The 19,940-nt window shown below is 51.2% G+C and overlaps 5 protein-coding genes across 9 annotated transcripts; 3 read left to right on the top strand and 2 right to left on the bottom strand.

Annotated features, from left to right (window-relative positions):
• Nucleotides 1-72: 72 nt before the first annotated feature.
• LOC136185154 (phospholipid-transporting ATPase ABCA3-like) lies at nt 73-5,981 on the top strand. The gene is made up of 9 exons (XM_065972224.1): nt 73-334; nt 402-2,049; nt 2,108-2,418; nt 2,468-2,640; nt 2,697-3,731; nt 3,806-4,892; nt 4,962-5,149; nt 5,210-5,380; nt 5,445-5,981. Exons 1-9 carry the CDS (start codon nt 119-121, stop codon nt 5,827-5,829), a joined length of 5,214 nt encoding a protein of 1,737 aa, XP_065828296.1. The 5' UTR covers nt 73-118; the 3' UTR covers nt 5,830-5,981.
• Nucleotides 436-12,010, bottom strand: LOC136185155 (dermatan-sulfate epimerase-like protein). Of its 3 annotated transcripts, none has more exons than XM_065972227.1 (3): nt 7,674-12,010; nt 6,220-7,618; nt 436-6,175 (listed from the first exon to the last, which is right to left on the bottom strand). In XM_065972227.1, exon 1 carries the CDS (start codon nt 11,985-11,987, stop codon nt 8,670-8,672), a length of 3,318 nt encoding a protein of 1,105 aa, XP_065828299.1. In that variant the 5' UTR covers nt 11,988-12,010; the 3' UTR covers nt 436-6,175; nt 6,220-7,618; nt 7,674-8,669. The 3 variants fall into 3 exon arrangements, with proteins under 3 accessions (XP_065828299.1, XP_065828300.1, XP_065828297.1); XM_065972228.1 differs by having other exon boundaries at nt 436-6,169; XM_065972225.1 differs by having other exon boundaries at nt 436-7,618.
• Nucleotides 6,086-8,503, top strand: LOC136185156 (centrosomal protein of 76 kDa-like). Of its 2 annotated transcripts, none has more exons than XM_065972229.1 (7): nt 6,086-6,541; nt 6,587-7,374; nt 7,435-7,598; nt 7,657-7,768; nt 7,828-7,932; nt 7,995-8,093; nt 8,141-8,503. In XM_065972229.1, the coding sequence occupies exons 1-7, from the start codon at nt 6,166-6,168 to the stop codon at nt 8,495-8,497; spliced, it is 2,001 nt and encodes a 666-aa protein (XP_065828301.1). In that variant the 5' UTR covers nt 6,086-6,165; the 3' UTR covers nt 8,498-8,503. The 2 variants fall into 2 exon arrangements, with proteins under 2 accessions (XP_065828301.1, XP_065828302.1); XM_065972230.1 differs by having other exon boundaries at nt 6,088-6,541; nt 6,596-7,374.
• Nucleotides 12,011-12,140: 130 nt separating the features above from the next.
• LOC136185293 (ATP-dependent RNA helicase DHX58-like) lies at nt 12,141-14,752 on the top strand. The gene has a single exon (XM_065972396.1). The coding sequence runs from the start codon at nt 12,310-12,312 to the stop codon at nt 14,455-14,457; it is 2,148 nt and encodes a 715-aa protein (XP_065828468.1). The 5' UTR covers nt 12,141-12,309; the 3' UTR covers nt 14,458-14,752.
• On the bottom strand, nt 14,226-19,876 carry LOC136185295 (uncharacterized). Of its 2 annotated transcripts, none has more exons than XM_065972399.1 (6): nt 17,712-17,835; nt 17,008-17,648; nt 15,851-16,211; nt 15,723-15,800; nt 15,506-15,676; nt 14,226-15,425 (listed from the first exon to the last, which is right to left on the bottom strand). In XM_065972399.1, exons 1-6 carry the CDS (start codon nt 17,757-17,759, stop codon nt 14,781-14,783), a joined length of 1,944 nt encoding a protein of 647 aa, XP_065828471.1. In that variant the 5' UTR covers nt 17,760-17,835; the 3' UTR covers nt 14,226-14,780. The 2 variants fall into 2 exon arrangements, 1 of the variants encoding a protein (XP_065828471.1); XR_010669509.1 differs by lacking the exons at nt 14,226-15,425; nt 15,506-15,676; nt 15,723-15,800; nt 15,851-16,211 and adding exons at nt 18,542-18,706; nt 18,756-18,833; nt 18,884-19,241; nt 19,305-19,876 and having other exon boundaries at nt 17,527-17,648; nt 17,712-18,490.
• Nucleotides 19,877-19,940: the final 64 nt, after the last annotated feature.

Genomic DNA, 19,940 nt, shown 5'->3' with positions numbered 1-19,940 from the left:
CGTCACCTTTCCTGGACACGCCTGCACGTGACGCGATCCTCGTGAGTCTCTCGTGAATACGTGAGTCACGCGTGACGATTGACCTTAGTGCGTGATTTGGTGCGTGGTTTCGACCAACATGGTCAAGTTTCGGCAGTTTTGGCTGCTGGTATGGAAGAACTATGTTCTCCAAAAGCGTCGTCCGATCGGAACGTTCTTCGAGATAGTCCTTCCGACTCTCTTTATCCTTCTCTTGGCTATGATCAAGGCATCGCCTTCATTGAAAGCTGAGAATAAGTGTGAAGACAGAAGCTGCACCTACCCGCCCTTTCGTCCCAACTATGGTATTCTTCCTGTGAGTCTCTTTAGTTTACACACAAAGCGGCGCGATCAAGTCAGATAACTCTCGTTTCCTCTTACAGTTGAAGAATTTGACAACGGACACGGAGATTCCTTTTGTCCCCGAGGTATCAATTCTATGGGAAACGCCGCCTATAGACTTCAATAGACCCAAGCCAAAGAAGCTCGCCTACACACCAAACACCCTTTTGGTTGAAACGATAATGTCCAGAGCGCGAGACATCATTCTAAATCAGACGGGCTCGGTAAAATTTGGCACGCCAGTGATCGATTCTCTTCTCGGTTTTGAAAACGAATCGGCCATGGCAGATTTCCTCGTGATGAAAGCGAATGAAAAGCAGTCCCTTGGCAAAAACAATTACTCCGATTACTCCGACTACGTAGGAGGCGTGGTATTTAATTTCGAGAACACTCTACCACCCAACATCGAGTACTCCATTCGACTCGACTCGCGTCCGCGTCTGTGCGACTTTGACCCGCAAGCGGCGTCCGGCGTCGGCGGCGATCCGGCGTTGTACTGCACGTGGCTTACCCAGCTCGTTTATCCCCTCACGCCCCTTCAGGGACCGCGCGACGAGAAATGGAAAGACGGCGGCCAACCCGGCTACCATCGCGAATCGTTCTCCGTCATCCAATGGGCCGTCGACATGGCTCTTATTATGGAAGCGAGCGACGCCTCACTCGACGATCTTCCCGACGTCTATCTCCGACGATATCCCTATCCGGAATATCTCGACGATCGTTTCGTCTATGCCATACAAAACGGTCTTCCTCTGCTTCTCATGCTCGCCTACATTTACACGGCGTTGAGCATTGTGAAAGCGCTCGTTCAGGAGAAGGAACGTCGTCTGAAGGAGTCAATGAAAATGATGGGTCTCGCCAATTGGGTTCACTGGAGCGCCTGGTTCACCAAGTGCTTTCTCTTTCTCCTCATCACCGTCGCTATCATAACGATCATCTTCAAAGTCGGCAAAGTTCTGACGGAAAGCGACATATCGGTCATATTCGTTTTTCTCCTTCTCTACGCCATCGCGACGATATCGTTCTGCTTCTGCGTCAGCGTCTTCTTCAAGCGCGCCGTCTGGGGCGCTGCCGGCGGCGGCCTTCTCTGGATGTTCACCTACGTGCCCTACTTCTTTCTCCAGCAGAACTATCTCTCACTGACTCTCGCCGACAAGCTCGGCCCGTCGATATTCATCAATACGAACATGGCATTCGGCGCTCAGCTGATCGGCACCTTCGAAGGAACGGGAGTCGGTCTCCAATGGTCCAATATCGGACAGCCGCCCACCGTCGACGACGATCTCACGTTCGCCATGATTCTCGCCATGTTCGTCGGCGACACGATTATCTATTTGCTAATAACTTGGTACGTCGAAGCCGTTTTTCCCGGCGAGTACGGCATTCCGTTGAAGTGGTACTTTCCCGTTTTGCCGTCGTATTGGTGCGGCTCGTATCTTTCCAAGCGATCGACGGAGACGGACGACGAGACGACGCCGTTGCTCTCGCGTCGGCACGTTTTCGAACGCGAACCGGACGGCTTGGCGGCCGGCGTGAAAATCGTGAACATACGCAAGGTGTTCAATCGAGGAAAGACGAGCGAGAAAGTCGCCGTCGACGGCGTTTCGTTGAACATGTACGAAGGGCAGATATCCGCTTTGCTCGGACACAACGGCGCCGGCAAAACGACTCTCATGTCCATGTTGACTGGTAAGAGTAGAGACGTCGTTATATATATATATATATTTTCTCGATCTTGTCTTCTCAGGACTCTTTCCTCCGTCGTCGGGTCGTGCCTCGGTGAACGACTTCGATATTCGATCGAATATTGATGACGTACGAGAGAGCCTCGGTCTCTGTCCTCAGCACGACGTGCTTTTTGATGCGCTTACCGTCGAAGAGCACCTCTGGTTCTTTGCCCGACTCAAGGGCTGCGAGTCGGACGCGGTCCAACGCGAAATCGACGACATGGTGCGAACGTTGCAAATCGAAGATCGGCGGCGTTTTCAAACGCGAATGCTTTCGGGCGGAATGAAGAGAAAATTGTCCGTCGGAATAGCGCTGATAGCCGGATCCAAGGTACACAGAATGACGATGCGTGAAATAATATTCTATCTTTGATTTCTAGATTGTTATGCTGGATGAACCGACATCCGGCATGGACCCGTCGGCTCGACGAGCCACCTGGGATCTTCTAGCAGAGAATCGCAAGGGTAGAACGATTTTACTGACAACCCATTTCATGGAAGAGGCAGACTTCCTCGGCGATCGCATAGCTATAATGGCCAACGGGAAAGTCCGGTAAGAAGCATCCCAACCCCACTCACTTTTCTTTTCAATAGGATTTTTTTTTCCAGATGCTGTGGTACTTCGTTGTTCTTGAAATCGAAGTACGGCGTCGGCTATCACATGACGATCGTCAAGGATCCGGAACGTTGCAACGTGCCCGTGCTGACCGGCGTCGTCCAATCGCACGTGCCGAGTGCCGGACTCGAATCGCAGCACGGTCGCGAGGTCACCTATTTGCTTCCGCGCGAAGCGACCGCCCAATTCGCGTCGATGTTCACCGAATTGGAGAAACGAAAGACCGACTTGGGCATTGCGAGTTACGGCGCTTCGTTGACGACGATGGAGGAGGTGTTCATCAAAGTCGGCGAGGAGGCCGATAGCGAGGAAGAAAAGCAAAACGGCGGCGGCGCCGTAGTCGTCGACGACGATTCGCCGACGTCGTCGGAGGACGCCGCTCTCATCGAGTCCGGTTCAATGCAGGAATACCTCGGAGGCAAGATGAGGCTCAATGCGGGCTTGACGTTGGCTCTGCAACAATTCTACGCCATGTTCATGAAACGATTTCTCTACTGTCGACGAAACAAGATGGCTTTGATCACCCAGTTCATGTTGCCGGTCGGCTTCACGTTGCTCGGTTTGATTCTGTCCAAGACGCTGCCGTCGCCGGGCGATTCGCCGCCCATAACGCTGACGACGGCCCAGTACGGCACGAACAACGTTCCCTTCGGTAATTTCACTTCGACTGGCGAAGACGACGTAACGGCGAATTTGACTCGCTACTATGCGAGCCAGTTTGCCGACGGCAAAACGACGCCGATACACGTTCGAGGCGAAGATATTGAAAGTTTTATTCTCGATACGGCGGACTTGAGAGGTCCCAGTTTCAATACGGAGTATCTCGTCGCCGCATCGTTCAATGCCAGCGACGACGAAATCAACGCGACGGCGTGGTTCAATAATCAGGCGTTTCACGCGATCGGCGCGACGTTGACGGCAATGGACAATGCCGTCATGCAAACGTGGTCGAACGGCGAGCACACGATAACGACGACGAATCATCCTTTGCCGCGAACTCTCCGCCAGATTGCCGACGATTTGAACATGTAAGGGGGAAAAGGATAGATAGATAGATAGATAGTCGTTTCCTTCTTTTGATTTTTGTCTCGTTGTTTCGTAGCCCTGTCGTTGGATTTACGGTCGCCTTCGAATTGCTATTCGGCATGGCGTTTCTGACGTCGACTTTCGTTCGTCTCGTCGTCGAGGAAAAGGAGAACAAGGCGAAACACGTCCAGTTCGTCAGCGGCGTGACGCCGCTGAGCTACTGGCTCTCCGCCTTCGCTTGGGACATGATCAACTACATGGTGCCCTCGTTCGTCGTACTCATTCTATTCGCCGCCTTCAACGTTTCGGCCTTCGTCGATGGCGGTCGCCTAGGCATCGTCCTGTTCCAATTGTTTCTCTACGGTTGGAGCATCATACCGCTCATGTATCTACTCGGCTTTCTCTTCTCCAAACCGTCGACGGCGTTCATTCTATTGACGCTCTTTAATATCATAACAGGCGAACTGGCCATACTCGTCATTCAGATTCTCATGGTGCCGCAGCTCGGCTTGGAGAACATAGCCAAGACGCTCAAGTGGGTCTTTCTCGTCTTGCCTAACTACTGCCTCGGTCAGGGTCTCATCGATATGTACACGAATCACGGCAACATCGAAGCGTGCGCTGCCGCCGAACAATTATGCCGCGAATTGAACATCACCTTCCAGACGAACTACATGTCGTGGGAAAACGGCGGTCAGGGTCGCTATTCCGTCTTCATGGCGTGCGAAGGTCTTCTTCTCATCGTCGTCGTCGTTCTGATCGACGCCGGCATAGCGGAGAAAGTCTGGTACAAATTGTCCGGAGTCAAACGTCATCTGAGCAGTCGAATAGAGATCAACGTCACGGCGACGGACGAGGACGTCGTCGCCGAGCAGAAACGAGTTCGCGAGCTCGCCTTGCAGTCGTCGTTTCAAAGCAACGACGGCGATTTGCTTCTCGTCAACGATTTGTGGAAGATCTATAGTCGCGGCTGCTGCGGCGGCGATTCCGTTACGGCGGTCGCCGGCGTCGGTTTGGGCGTGCAGCGAGGCGAGTGCTTCGGCCTGCTCGGCGTGAACGGCGCCGGAAAATCGACGACGTTCAATATATTGACGGGCGATTTGATGGCGACGCGCGGAACGGCCTATTTGGATTCGTACGATATTCAAAATGATATGCAGGAGGTGAAAGCGCGTCGTCTTTTAGGTTCTTTCCTCATTCTAATTCGTTCGTTTTTTTTTCTCTTCTCTCAGGTTCGTCAGCGGATTGGGTACTGTCCTCAGTATGACGCTCAGATTAGCTTGCTAACTGGTCGCGAGCTTTTGACCATGTTCGCACGATTGCGCGGCGTTCCCGAGCGGAAAATTCCGCGCAAGGTGAATCTTCTCATGAAGTCACTTCTTCTCATGCCCTATGCCGACAAACTCAGCGGAACGTACAGGTACGACGCTTCAACGATAACCGTTTGTTGTATTCCATCCGATCGTTGCTCTCTCTCTAGTGGCGGAAACAAGAGAAAATTGTGCACGGCCATATCGATGATAGGCGATCCGCCCGTCGTGTTTCTCGACGAACCGACAACGGGAATGGATCCGGTCGCTCGACGTCAATTGTGGGACGCGCTGTCGGCAGTCCGAGAAAACGGACAATGCATCATCATCACGTCTCACAGGTAAAAAAAGAGAGATTGAACCATGTAAACATCTCTCCTCTCATGGTGTGTTTGCCTGTCTTAGTATGGAAGAATGTGAAGCCCTTTGCACTCGTCTCGCCATCATGGTCAACGGCCAATTCCAGTGTCTCGGCAGTCCCCAGCACTTGAAGAATCGCTTCGGAAGCGGATACACCGTGACGGGGCGCGTGGGCGTGGCAGACGTTGACCGGTTCCGTCGTTTCATGACCGAAACGTTCGCCGAGTGCGTGCTGAAGGAAGAACATCAGGGCCTGTTGACGTTCCAAGTCGACGGCGTTTCGTGGGCTTTTGTTTTCGAGAGCATGGAAAAGTCGCGCTTGCTGATGAACGTCGAAGACTATTCCGTGTCGCAGACGACGTTGGAGCAGGTCTTTCTCATGTTCGCGCGCCAGCAGAGGGAGGATCCGCGCGCAAAAGCGCTTGAATGACGATTTAGGGCTGCGAACTCTTTTTAACAGTGACTATCTCTTTTTTTGTGCTGTAGTAGTAGTAGTAGTGGCTTGAAGACAATTGAACGCGCGGCCCTTTTGCTCTATTCTTTTCGGAAGCCTTTTAGAAAAGTAGAAGTGAGTAAATTGTGCGGGAGCGCTGGTAGACGAAGCGTAGGATTGCTAACCAATGAATGGATGCGAGAAAGGGCCTCGGAAGAATTGCCCTGGTAATTAAGGAATAAGTTCAAAACTACGTTTTGAGACTCACCAGCGCGCTGAATACGAGCTGTAGCCTTCGCAAAGGCAACATCTAGCTTCTCCCTGTACATTTCTATGACTACGCCTAGCGTGCGTACAATAACGAGAAAATACACTACTGTTTCTTACTGTTCGATTTTCACCGTTTGGGGACGCGAGAAAATGTCAAGGTTACCACCGGAAAAGATCGAAGAAGTAAAACAGGCTATCCACGATCAGCTAAATCGCGAAGGCATCGAAGCGAAAGTCGAAGAGGCCGTCGCCGCGCTGCTAGAAGAAAACGGAGACGACGTGGAACCAGAGAACGACTTACCGCAACGACGCAGACACTTCGCTCCTCACGAGAGCATAGTCGATGAATTGGTGCAGTCCCTGCAGATGACGTCACATTTTCCAATTCGACACGATCGCGCACCAGAGGTCCCCATCACTACAGCCAAAGTCACCCAAGGTAACGCACGCAGACGTTCCAGAGAATAAGCCGATTGAAAATTAGCATTGACAGTTGGTCTCTCCGTTCGCGTTCTGAGAGGCAAAGCATTTGTCGACCAATTGGCAGCAGAAGACAATTCCCTTTGCTCTACCTTCACGCTCTATCTCTACTTTCGCGGTCAGCGTTTCAAATCGAAGCCCGTTCCTTGCTCCTGCGATCCGCCTTTTGACGAAACGTTCCTATTCGACTTTCCCCCATCCGTCACGCTGCTTCGAGATCTTCTTGGCGTTTCTGAACCCCTTCACGTCGTCGTTATCAAAACCGACGCGCTCGGCCAACGAGAGCTAATCGGATCTCATCACGTGGAGTGGCGACGAGCGCTCGCCTCGTCGACAAACCAATTTGCCATGGCAACGGAAATTCACGGCGTCGGCGCGCAGGCCGGAATCGCGTGCGGAATTCTCGAAATTCTATTCAAGATCGTACCCTGTATGGGCGCTCGATTGAAGGACGACGTCGTCACGGCGCAAGTGAGTTTGGAGCAGGGTCGAAGCGCTGAACAGCAGCGACTCTTTTTCGCCTACGCCAAGCAGTGGTGGCGAGAGTATCTCCAATGTCGACCGGCTCACGCGAGTCGTCTCGTCAAGGTTTTCGCTCAGGACGAGACGGGTCGAAGTCGGCTCGTCTGCTCGTTCTTGACGCCGCTCGTCGGCGGACGACTGATCGAGAGTCCGCGCGCGGCGGCGCGATTCGTCAGCTTGATCGAGTATGAGAGAACGCCGACGGTCGGCGGCGATAGCAAGCCGGAATTGTGGGCGAGCATGGGAGCGTTTCTCTCTAAGGGAGCTGGGGTAGGTCGCATTTCTTCATATGGAGGCTTCTATGTTTTGGTTCTCTATCTATCTCTTCAGAATTGCGAGGATCACGCCGTATTGCTCTGCTCTCTTCTGCTTGGATTCGGCTTGGACGCTTATGTGTGTATTGGGACGAAGTCCAAGGGGACGGCGCACGCTTGGGTGGCGACGATCGGTCACTCCGGTATCGTGACGTTTTGGGAGAGTCTGACCGGTCACCGGTGGGTCCTATAGAACAAAACTACGAATAGATCGACGTCTTTCACTTTCGCTTTCTAGGTATACTCATCAGAGACCTGAACTTGGGGAGCCGACAATTCGTTCGAACGATATTCCGTATAGAACTGTCGGCTGCGTCTTCAGTCATGAAGCCTTCTATGCCAATTGCCAGGCAATGCATTAAAGAGCAGTTATCGATGATTTGTTTTCATTGCCCATCTCTGTATGTAGCCGACTGATGCTCTGGTGTCGTGCAACTTTGACTTGACAGATGCAGCCTGTTGGAAAGAGATGAATCCGGGCGCAATAGAGTCCGCCTGCGCGGCCCTTCGTCAGGTAACGCGGAGAATACGCCGCCAATATCGAAATTGAATATGCGTGCACTTACATTACATCAGCCGAGTTTTCCAACGCTAAGCCGATCGACACTGGATCCAGCCGTAGCGAGCCACAAACTGGAACAAGAACTAAAGACACTAGCAGCTGAACATCGCAGCGTAAATTGACCTGCTTTCCACCGGCCCTATAACATTATCTTCCCCAGGTACTCGGTCTAACGAGCCACTGGAATGATCAACTGTCGTATTACCTCGCCCCGGCGCTTTCGTCCTACGAACTGGAACAGAGCACGGGCGTCAGCGTCGGCAACGACGAATTCCAGCAGGCCGTGCGACGCGCCGTGCCGAGCGGACACACATTCAAAGCCTTTCCGATCCAGTTCATCCACGCCAATTCAAGACGTATCTTCGCCACCGCCATGCAATCGACGACGTGCAAGGAAATCGTCGAATGCAACGGCGACCAGGTCGATCTCGCCATTCGCGCGTCAGTCGTCGTCTATCCGGAGGCTATCCAGGCCGTTTGGATTATGTTCGCGTGCACGTATAGATCGATTATATAAAAAAAGAGGAGGAAATGACTTTATCAGTACAGTCGAACCCCGCTGCAACGACCACCCTTCGGACACGTAATAGGTGGTCGCTAGAGCGAGGTGGCCGCCCACCCGAAAATGTAGTGTAGGCGGAGAACGTGTAGTGTTCTCCTTAAAAGTGGTCATTATAACGGGGTGGCGGTCAACTGAGGTGGTCACTAAGCGGGGTTCGACTGTACCCGAGTTTTCGCATCGTTTTCTCGCATATGCGCTCAACGTCGGCGATTGCGTTCGCTCCCAGATCCTTTCGCCACGCGTCGACGCGCGGCGGATTGAAGACGTCGCTTCGCGTCGCCTGCAGAATGCGATGCTCGGCGGCGAGCGGCAGCGGCAGGCCGACGAAGTTGTAGATCGCCGTCGCTATTCGCACGGGCTCCCGCATCAAATCCTCGAAGCGATAAAGCCGATAGTTGGACGACGGCAAAGCGGCGTTGATTCGTAACGCCGCTTCCGTATTCGCCTTCCACAGCGTCGCTAGGAGTTCGTGCGCCGCCAGTTTCTTCCCGTCGCGAAACGACTCCTCTAGACTCTTGTATTCGGTCGGATAACCGGTGCCGACGTTGCAGTGACTGTGCAACGATTCGAACATGGACTTGAGTTTCGATTCGACATCGACGGCGCTTTTCATCGTCGACGCAACCCAGGCACGCGGATCGCGCACGAAAAAGATCGCGTGAAGAATCGAACCGGTTCGATTAACTATCCACGGCAATTTGAGATTCATGTTCTGCCCGTCGGAGAGAAGCGCGACGATCGAGCCGGGATGTTCCCAACGAAGGGCTTTGAGCGCTTTCCACTCGGCCGTTTGACGTGCCGTCGACTTGAATAAGGACTCGGGACGAGTGAAATAGGCGCGAAACCAGTCGCCGATTCTCGGATGATCGCGCGACCACTCGCACGCTTCCGAATAGCCGTCCTTCAAGTAGACGACGTCGGCGTCGCCGAGCGGCGACGAGCCGAGACGCACGTGAAATATGTCCGTTTCGTTCGTCACGAGCGCGGCGACGAGATCGACGCCGGCGTTGGGAAGCGACGCGACGAATAGAGCGGGCACGAGCGGCGAACGAGACGTCGGCACTTTCAAGCGTTCCATCGCCGACGAAGCGTGCCGCGTTTGATACAGATAAAGCGGCAGGCTGACGAAACAAAAGAGGAAGATAAAAACGACGAAACAATGAACGTCGACCTTCGCCTTTCGTTTGAAGTAGAATAGAGCGACGCCGGTCATGATTATGACTGCTAATAGCAGAGAAATCATCATCATAACATTTCCGTCGCCCAATCGCGATGTCGCTCGTTTATTTTCTCGCGTTTCCGTGACATTGAGCTCGATTCCGAATTTCACCGATTCGATGTCAATAACGTCAACGCTTCCGTAGCCGAGAAATCCCATATAGTCGAGTCGGTGTTGAACCGATCGATAATCGGTCACGAGTTTAGCGCGATACGACTGACGACCGACGAAATCGACGACAACTGTCACGCCAATCGACGAATCGACGATCAAGCTGAAACGACGCACGTCGGGAGCGCCGGCGCCGCGAAACAGATACGCGACGCGCGTGCGAGGAAAGTCCAATTCGAACGAGATGTTCAAAAAGTGCGTTCGTATGAATCCGCCGCCGCGCGGCTGATCGTACAATCCCGTCGTGCCGTTCGCCGAACTCTCTTCCTCGTTCGCCGTCACCCAGTCGACGTAGTACGTTTCGTCGTCGAGATTCAACGTCGCTCGTCGACGTCGATCGACGATTCGAAACGGCGCTTGACGATTGTGAAAGTAAGCGTTCATCGACTCCAATTGACTGTCCGGTTTCGTTTCGACGTGATCGACGACGAGCAGGACGTCGTCGCAGAGGAGATACGTCGCTCGATAGACGCTCTTCAGTTTGAGATGACTGTGATAGGCGCGCGCCGCTTCGCCGGCGACGAAGACCATGCCGTCGCGACGCGACGCGGTGACGACGTCGGCCCAAGCGCGTTCCATTCCGGGCGACTTCCAGTCGAGCCACTTGCCGCATTCGCCCAATTGGCCTTCGTCCGGCGCGCGACACTTTGTCGCGCGCGACGGGCGAAACGTGAGCGCGTTGTTGAGAAACGTGAACTTGGGACCGTAGAGCGCTTCGGTGACGAACGGCTTGCCGCGCGGATAGAAAACGAACGAGTTCTGATCGGGATGCTCGTGACCGGGATTGAGCGATCCGCGCCAACTGGTCAGCCACGGAAACGTGTGATTCTCGACGGCGACGTAGACGCCTCGACCGTGAAGGGGTCCCGATTTGAACGAGAAAAACGTCTTATCGGCGTCCGCAGCGCCGTTATACGTCACCAAGCCGGCGTCGCTGAAGCGCTGAAGCGAATCGAAATCGGAAAGCGGCGATCGTTCGGGAACCGACGCATCGTACCAGATGTATTCGGTGTGAAGAGTGGACTCTCCCATGGCATTGGTCGTTGAACTGCTGGCTACGTCGAGTCGCCACTGTCGCACGCGCGACGCTAGCCAATTGGCGTAGCCGTTCCGCAACACAAAGGCGTCTAAAAAGACGAGCTGGCTCTCTGGTCCGTAGAACCACGTCGCCCCCGAATCGCCAATGCCAATGATTTCGCGTCGACCGGGCAACGTCGTGCCGAGCGTGAACCTGAGGTACTGTTGTAGCCAGAATTCGCCGGTCAAATTGACTCCCATGTGACGTTGCATGAGAAAGACGTACTGAGTCAGCGATCGCGTTGTGTAGCTCCCATATCCCGTTCCCTCGTCCATCGAACCGTCAACGACCAAATTGAGCACTTCGATCGTTCGACGAAAATGCGCGGCGGCAAAATTTCGCCACGTCGTTGCAACGCCGGCGTGCTTCGTCGTCGTCTTGACGACGAGTATAGCGCTAGTGAGTAGCGCTATAGTGTTCGTGGCCACGTGATTTTGCACGTACGAATGACCCCACCACGCCTTTCTCGCCCGATCGTATATCTCCGCGGTCACGTGAACGATTTTATCCATATAAATTTTTCGCCGTTTTTCGTCTAATCGATCGTAGATGAAATCGTACGCCGACACGAAGCCGATCAACGAGTGGCAGATCGGCACTTCGTCGAGAGGCGACGGGGCGACTTTCCAGTCGGGATAAGCGGCCATGTTGTCCATGGCTTTGATTACGTGTTCTTCGATTTTTTTGTCGTTTGGACGGAGTAGGGCGTAGAAAGCGCACGGTGCGAGTCGATTGCCGTATTCTTCGTTCCATCGCGATCCAAATTTCTTCCAATCGGTCGGCGCTAGTAGTGTCGTCGGCGATGCTTTGACGCGATCGACTAGGATCTTGAGTCGGGTGAAAATCGGCGCGTGGGTTGTCGTCGATTTCGATCGCAGCGAGGCGACGTCCGCCGACGTAAAGTAGAGCATAGGATGAAGCGACGAGTCGCCGTTGACGTCAACGAGACAGGCGAAGAACAAAACACCTAGAATCATCGCCAGACCAAGAAAACAGAACATCCAGTAGGTAGACTAGCGTGCTCTAAGTTTGACGTCACGAGAGCTCGCCCGCACATCAAATTTACATTTTTGAGTACAGACGGATTCGACTTCTAATTAAAGCATGGCAGATCCAAAGTGGGAAGAATTGATTGATTGTTATAGGGCAGCTGTGACGTTGCTTTCTGAAGACATCAATGTTCTGGTAGATGGCTTTCTCGAAGCAAAGCTGATTACCCTTGACACGTACAGCACATTTCGACAAGAGTACAATAGAAAATCAAAGGAGGATTTAACTAGAGATCTTCTGGGTTCACTTATGAAACGTCCTTCTCCAAGCTTCAACACATTCTGTGCAGTTCTTGCAAGTCAAGACAAAAGCTCTCTGAGCAAAAAGCTTCTAGAAAAGATCAACAATGGTCAAGGCTCAGTTCCGACTGAGGAAGTCCAGAGTCCGTCGGTTCCTCCGGTTCCTCCTGACCGTGACCGCTCGGAAGACGAGCCTAAGCCTAAAGAACGCGCACTATCACGTGAACCGGTGGCGGAAGAAAAGGAAATGGAAAGTCCGTCGCTTACCGAAATCTTGAAGGAGAGCCAAGCTGACATAACACCTCAGCCTGTACAAGTCGCACCTGAGGACGAAGCAGGAAAACTTTGCTCGCTAAAGATTGTGCCACATGACTACCAATTCGACTTGGCTCAGTTTGGTGTAGGGAAGAAGAACTCCATTGTAATAGCAGGCACAGGAACTGGCAAAACCCTAGTAGCCGCAATTGTTTTTCACTCACTGTGGAACCGGCAACTTGAAGAAGCAGACAGGCTCGAAAGAAAGAGCAAAAGATGCAAGAGCATTTTTATTGTTCCGGATAATGCACTCGTAGAGCAGCAGAAAGATCGCTTTCGTCAGTACCTTGATGGACCAAAAGTCGGAACGCTTAAAGCTGGTTGCGGGACAAGACTGCAAACATATTTGCAAGACTTCGATGTTGTGGTGATGACGGGTGGGCTGTTCCTTGACTACACGAAATTCGAAAGTGACGTACTTGAACAATTGTCTCTTATAGTTGTCGACGAATGTCATAATGTCGTCGCTGGACAACACCAATACAACCGATTAATGAAGGAAGTGATTGGAAAGAAAACGTCAGGAAAAACCATTCCTCTAATCCTTGGTCTGACAGCGTCGCCTGGAGCGGGTGGCACTACCAAAGAGGTCGATAAGGCGACTGATCGCCTGATTGAGCTCTGTGCACTACTTGATGCCAAAGACATTGCAATGCACAACGAAGACAGCTACTACGATCCCAAGAACTGGACTGATGTAAAACGAGTTCCTCGACGACCTCGTGCGGACAGTGTCATAAAACACATTACCGAAGCAATGATCGATTTTGAGAACAAGCTGAGTGCAGAGAACGGTGATGAGCTCAATAGGCCAGCGCAAGGGTCACGGAGCTATGACATATGGGCCACTACGCTGCGAAATGATGGTATTTTGCAAGAAAAGTTCGCCTTCCAAATACTTGGTGATTGTTTGTGGAAACTAAATACAGCCTTAGAAATTTATGAAGATGCAGATCTTGCAGCAGTTAAAATTCATTTGCAGAAGGCAAAAGAGAGTTTGAAAGAAGGGCCACGCTTAGACGAAAAGAGCGTAACGGAAGACGTAGAACACTGCTATAACAGCCTACTCTCCAAGTTTCAGTCTGTTGTTGGTCATCCCAATGCAAAGCTTGACACTCTTAAGAAAGAGCTGCTGCGCATTTTTCGTAGTACGCCACCAGAAGGCACAAATTCCCAAGTCCAAGTCATATTGTTTGTGTGTACTCGAGCACAAACCAAAACGTTTGAAAGGTTTATTAGAGACGACGAGCAACTCAACACTGTTGTAAAGCCAGTCACTCTTACTGGCATAGGGTCAGAAAGTAAAGATCAGATGTCTCTTGTTAAGCAGCAAAGACATCTTGATAAATTCAGATTGGGTAAATGCAATCTTCTCGTCGCTACTTCTACAGCTGAAGCTGGAATTGATATTCCTAGTTGCAGAGCGATTATCAGATACAGTTATGTCAGAAATGAAATTAGTCACGTCCAGATGGCTGGAAGAGCCAGAGCAAAGCATAGTGAAAGAATCCTCATTGTAACAGAAGACAGCTCAGACGAAAGACGCGAAATTCGAAACAAGGACAGATTAGTAACAATGCATAAGGCTTTGAAAAAAATTGACGAGATGAACAAAGAAAAACAAGAAAAGCTGATTGACGAAAAGCAAAAGATCATAATGGTGGAATTGGAAGCAGAAACAGAAGAAAGAAACAATCGTCGTGCAAACAATATGTCAGAAGAAGTCGCACATGTCACGGTACACTGCAGCACTGCCGAATGCGAGACTGTTCTCTGTACCCTAGGTGACCTAAAGGAAATGAATGGCTCAAAATTGGTAGTCAAAGGCGTCGAAATATTTTAGAAAAGGTGGAAAAGGTGAAGAATGCAGAAGAGAAAATGGCCAGGCAACATGGAGACAGAAGAAAGTACGACCTTCGGTGCAAAATATGCACGCAGTCTGTCGGAGCAATTATACAGTGCAAAGGATTGGATAAAGAGCATCCCTGTCTTGCATGTAGAAAAATAAAGTTGAAAAGAGCCGACGGATCTCCGGTGAAGCTGAGAAAGAGATGGGCGGAATACGAAAACGAACTTACCTTTAGATTTGAACCTTTTAATAGCGCGTGATTTTTTTGTAATTTGGACTGAGCACAAACAGGCTAGCCGTTAGGCCACTAGCTAAGGCTACCACTCAAAAACATTATCCCTTCTTTCGGATGAACGGACGGCTATCTCCCTGAGATGCATAAACCCAGAAAGAACTTGAAGCCGGAGATACGAAGGCTGCACGACAAATTTCAGCGACCTAATTTGGAACTCTTCGTGACGACCATTAGACGTCGCATTACAAACGCCAACGTCCGTGTCCCAATTGAGCCATACTTCATCCCACTCGCGCGCGGAGATGCACAAGCCCTGCGAACTGCTTGAACGACAATCAGAAAGGATCTCAAACGCAAACACAGTAAGCTCGTCTTCGACGGCAGTATTCGGCGGCGAGAAGAAATCCACGATCTTGATCGACGCAGAAAAATCGTCAGACGCTGCATAAAGAGTGAGGACCATCTGGCCACGCTTCAGTCCCGGAAAATTATAGATAACAGTGGGTAAGGCATGGAAGAACGATCGAGCATCAAACTGAATCACGTAGTGACTGCTGTTGGTCGGATCTAGAATGCGAGAGACGCCCTCGACGCCGTACGACGTGAAATAACTTCCGTTGTAATTCGTCGTGTCGTTGAAGATGACGACGTCGTTGATCGACGTGTGCTGCGTCGTTTCAGTGAGCCAACGAGGATCAAAGACAAAGACGGTCTGGCGAAGAGCTCCCTTTGTTCGAGGAGAGAAGAGGAAGAAGAATGTGATATTCCCGGGGATTCGGTTGTGTTTGGGGAAATGAATTTCTTTACCTGTCCCGCTGATGCAACCACGTTTCCGTTTTCCATTTCTTTGCCGGTCGCATAGGCTGTGCCAGAATCGTGGCCGTACTCGTAGGGTACGTCCATGTAAGGATCGCGATACAGTTCGCGAAATCCGTGCCAAGTCGAGCCTTCATCATACGACACAGCACCGTGGATAACCTGAAGAGTTATAAGGGGAGAGGAAAAAACAAGTGAATACGCAAACCTGACGAGATCTTCCGAATGCGTCATCGCCGTCACTGATCAAGCCGTTATTCCATATCAGAAGAATACCGGGATCGTCCTAAATAAAATTCTCAAGTTGCTACATCTGGATGCGGCGGAGTCCTTTACTCTCGCTCTGAGCCGCATCAGTTCAGGCGGCGAGGAATAGGACGCAAATCGAGTCGGCGACGGCGTGCTCCACGTCGAACCGTAATCGAGCGAGAACGATTCGTACAAGACCGGCTGACTCGTTCGCATTAACATCCACAGAGTTCCGTTCAGCAATTCTATGACAGCCGGCTCGTTGGCGCCGTCGCCACCGTGTGGCGACGGCACGACTAGTTCAGGCGTTGCTTGTGACCACGTTATGCCAAAATCGTCCGAATAGAAGACGATGACATTGCACAATCCATAGGGAGGACTTGTTGAACTTCTCGCAGAATAATGAATTGGGAATAACAGTCGACTACCGTTATTCACGACGATGGGTCTACACATGGAGTAAATTAAGGTCTCTTATACAGTACTACTGTTCAATTAAAAGCTCCTACGCATTGTCGTCATCTATGTTTCGGACTTTTATGAGTAAAATCACATTGCAAACGCTAAGGCTTTGGTAGGTAGACTATCTTTGGTAGACTACTGTATCTTTGTTTCCTGCTTTTCCTACCCGTTTTTGCAACAGCGATCAGATGATCAAAACGTTAGTACAGCCAGTGCAAGCCAAACTTTGAACTGAGGCCCCCTTCGGTAACTAAGCGTCGTTTGACTGTTTAGAGCAAAAAAACGGGCGTCTTTCACGTAGATAACTTTAAAAAAAGAAAAAAATTTGCGACACTTGACACAAACCACACGGAAGACGGCGCTATGGAGGTTTATCCGAGGTGCCTCACAGGCGCATTGGAGAGAGTGACTAGGAAGGCCGGAGCTCTTGGAGATTGACCATGCAGCCACCGTGCCATGATGGTCACACCTTCGGGATTATTTATTTTAAGAATCTCAAGCACGAACAGGGAAGGGTGGTGACAGAAAACAAGGCAAAAACTCTAGCATAACTGGGGCCCTAAAACTACGAACATCATGCGGGGAACTAATAGGGGCAGGGGAGTGGGGGAGTATATTATGAGTCTAGCAAACGCATACGAAGTTAGGGAAATGCGCTTGGTCAGCAAAATCAAAGTGTTATGTCCGCTCTATAACGGGCAGTTGAACGTGCGCTACACTAAATAACCAAAACGGTACCAAACAGATAAGACTTTACTTATATCTGTGAGAGCTCTTCTTACGTGTGTGGCAGAGTGCCGACGTTCTCCGACATGACGACCTGAGGCGACGGAAAGATATTTCTGTTCCGTGGATGGCGTCCGTCCGGGAGCGATCCGTTTGTGGAAAAATGAAAAAGCGCCAGTGCGGTCGTCTGGTCCGTGGTTCTCTTGCTGATACCAATGTGAAGCGACGAGACGCCGTTGAACTGCTGGAGACTGACACGAGGACCGTCACGTCCCCACCAACCCTTTGTCGGATCCAAGTAGCCGGTCGGAAGATCGAGAAAACAGAAGGGCGTCTTCCAAACTAAGCCGCCGTCGTACGAATAGGACACCCACAACTGACATTGTAGGCAGTCCCACGAGTAGAATGGGTCATTGAAGGCCGCTGAGTCAGATTTACGCATGTAGAACATGAGGACCGGAGCTGATTCGTTTGGATTCGATCTGGGAAGTTGGAGGAAGTCGGGCTTGGTGAGACGCCAACCCAGAGGGTCGTAGTCGTCGTGAAAGACGAAGTCGACGTCGGGAAAGATGGGATGAGTGACGTGTTTCGTCGAACAAACGCCGAACAGGAGGAGTAAAAGAAGTGTAAAAGGCTTCTCAATAATCGCATTGTTGCGGTGAAGGAGCGTGCAAGCATGAAGCATCGATAGAGACTTCTAAAGCAGCGTGTCACGAGAACAGAAATTAACATTTTTGAGTACTTTTATCACGCAGCCTACCAAAGACGACTGATGAACATTGGCCTGCATGGCCACCCAACTAAACATCTTGCTACTTCCAACTTAGAGCTTAATAATTGTGCACTGTATACAAAGCAGTTCTGCAGCAACTGGAAAACACTAATTTAACCGCTCTCGGGTGAACCGACGAAGATCTCCCTGAGGTACATGAACCCGGTGGAGACCTGGAGCCGAAGATACGACGGCTGCATGACGAACGTTCGAGAAAAAATAGGCAACTCCAGATGATGTTCGGAGATACCATCAAACGTCACATTACATATGCCAACATCCGTGTCCCAATCAAGCTGCACTATATGCCACTCCTGTGCGGAGAGACATGGACCTTGATCATCTGCTTCATCGCAACCGGAGAAGGTTTCGAATGCAAACGAAGCCAGCTCGTCTTCAAAGTAAACGGTCGGAGGCGAGAAGAAATCGGCGATCTTAATCGAAGCAACGAAATCCTTAGAAGCAGGATAAAATGTTAGGATCAACTGGCCTCGCTTCAATCCCGGGAAATTGTAGACTACAGTGGGAAAGACTAAGGGATCCGTGAGTCCGCGAGCGTCGAACCGAATCACGGACAAATTGCGACTGCATGAGGTATTGGTTGGATCTAGAATGCGCTCGACGCCCTCGACGCCGTACGACGTGTAATAATTCCCGTCGTAATTTGTCGTGTCGTTGACAACGGTGACGTCGTCGATCGACGTGCGCTGCTCGGTTTCAGTGAGCCATTGAGGATCAAAGACAAAAACGGTCTGACGAAAGGGTGCCTTCAGAGGAGCGGGGTGACGAGATGGATAATACGGATTAAACTTTTTTACCTGGCCAGTTGACACGATTACGTTTCCGTTTTCCATTTCCTTGCCAGTCGGATAGGCTGCACCGTGATCGCCGTCGTAGCCTTGATCCATAATGGGATCGCGATAGAGTTCACGAAACCCTTGCCAAGTAGAGCCTTCGTCATATGACACAGCGCCTTGGATAACCTGGGAAATAGTAGAAAACAGACACACTGAGAGACTGAGAAACGCCAACCTGACGAGCTATTCCGTATCTTCCGTCTGCATCACGAAAGAAGCCATTGGTCCATATGACAAGAATACCCGGTTTGCCCTATAAAGATATTCTCAAGTTCTTCCTCTAAAGATTGCAAAGTCTTTTACTCTCGCTCTGAGTCGTATCAGATGAGCTGGTGAGTCATATGATGCAAATCGAGTCGGCGACGGTACGCTCCACGTTGACCCGTGATCATGTGAGTACGATTCATATAGAACAGGCTGATTCGCTCGTATCAACATCCACAGGGTTCCGTTCAGCAATTCGATGACGGCCGGCTCGTTGGCGCCGTCGCCACCGTGTGGCGACGGCACAACTAGTTCAGGCGTTGCTTCTGACCACGTTATGCCAAAATCGTCCGAATAGAAGACAGTGACATTGGCACGTCCATAGGGAGGTGCTTTTGATCTTGCGACGTAGTGAATGGGAAATAACAGCCGACTGCCGTTATTCACAACGATGGGTCTAAATGCAGAATACACAGAGTTTCGAAAAAATTGACTCCATCCTCCCAAAGATATTACGTACGTGTGCGGCACGGAAGCCACTTTACGTGGCATGACGAGCTCAGCGGGCGGAAATACGTCTCTGCTTCGCGGATCGCGACCGTCGGGAAACGATCCGTTCGTCGAAAAGTGAAAAAGAGCCAAATTGGCATCTGCCACCTTGCCAATGCCGAAGTGAAGTGACGAAACGCCGTCGAACTGCTGGAGACAGACGCGAGGACCGGCGCGCGCCCACCAGCCCAGGGTCGGGTCCAAATAGGCGGGAAGAGCGAGAAAAGGAAAGGCCTTATCCCAAGTCATGCCGTAGTTGTACGAGTAAGCGATCCAAACTTGGCAGTGCTTGCAGTCGGTTGAGTAGAACGGAGGAGTATCGGAATCCATCGAGCCGGATCGACGCATGTAGAACATGAGAACTGGAGGCGAGTCGTTTGGATGCGACTTGGGAAGTTGGAGGAAGTCGGGCTTGGTGAGACGCCAACCGAAAGGATCGTAGTCGTCGCGAAAGACAAAGCTGACGTCGGGGAAAACGGGATAAGTAATATTTAGCGAGTCAGCTTGCCAGCAAACAGCGAAAAGAAGGAGAAGTCGAAGCATTGTTGGGTGATGGTTGGAGGTATGTATGTTAGCATCCCCGTATAAAAACAAGGCATAATAGCCG

This window comes from Oscarella lobularis, chromosome 3 (genome assembly GCF_947507565.1).
Source record: "Oscarella lobularis chromosome 3, ooOscLobu1.1, whole genome shotgun sequence".
In the NCBI taxonomy this organism is placed as follows: domain Eukaryota; kingdom Metazoa; phylum Porifera; class Homoscleromorpha; order Homosclerophorida; family Oscarellidae; genus Oscarella; species Oscarella lobularis.
Note: the sequence above shows the minus strand (reverse complement) of the source record. Positions and strands in the feature narration are given on the sequence as shown.

What these genes read in the sequence shown, in the direction of transcription:
- LOC136185154 (XM_065972224.1), top strand. Translation starts at nt 119, where the DNA reads ATGGTCAAGTTTCGGCAGTTTTGGCTGCTGGTATGGAAGAACTATGTT. An exon ending in TCTCATGTCCATGTTGACTG is followed by an intron (nt 2,050 to 2,107) that starts GTAAGAGTAGAG and finishes TTGTCTTCTCAG; the next exon opens with GACTCTTTCCTCCGTCGTCG. An exon ending in AAACTCAGCGGAACGTACAG is followed by an intron (nt 5,150 to 5,209) that starts GTACGACGCTTC and finishes CTCTCTCTCTAG; the next exon opens with TGGCGGAAACAAGAGAAAAT.
- LOC136185156 (XM_065972229.1), top strand. Translation starts at nt 6,166, where the DNA reads ATGACTACGCCTAGCGTGCGTACAATAACGAGAAAATACACTACTGTT. An exon ending in TACAGCCAAAGTCACCCAAG is followed by an intron (nt 6,542 to 6,586) that starts GTAACGCACGCA and finishes ATTGAAAATTAG; the next exon opens with CATTGACAGTTGGTCTCTCC. An exon ending in GAGAGTCTGACCGGTCACCG is followed by an intron (nt 7,599 to 7,656) that starts GTGGGTCCTATA and finishes TTCGCTTTCTAG; the next exon opens with GTATACTCATCAGAGACCTG.
- LOC136185155 (XM_065972225.1), bottom strand. Translation starts at nt 11,987, where the DNA reads ATGATTCTAGGTGTTTTGTTCTTCGCCTGTCTCGTTGACGTCAACGGC.
- LOC136185293 (XM_065972396.1), top strand. Translation starts at nt 12,310, where the DNA reads ATGAAACGTCCTTCTCCAAGCTTCAACACATTCTGTGCAGTTCTTGCA.
- LOC136185295 (XM_065972399.1), bottom strand. Translation starts at nt 17,759, where the DNA reads ATGTTTAGTTGGGTGGCCATGCAGGCCAATGTTCATCAGTCGTCTTTG. An exon ending in TGATGCGGCTCAGAGCGAGA is followed by an intron (nt 15,801 to 15,850) that starts GTAAAGGACTCC and finishes AATTTTATTTAG; the next exon opens with GACGATCCCGGTATTCTTCT. An exon ending in TGGTTGCATCAGCGGGACAG is followed by an intron (nt 15,426 to 15,505) that starts GTAAAGAAATTC and finishes CCTCGAACAAAG; the next exon opens with GGAGCTCTTCGCCAGACCGT.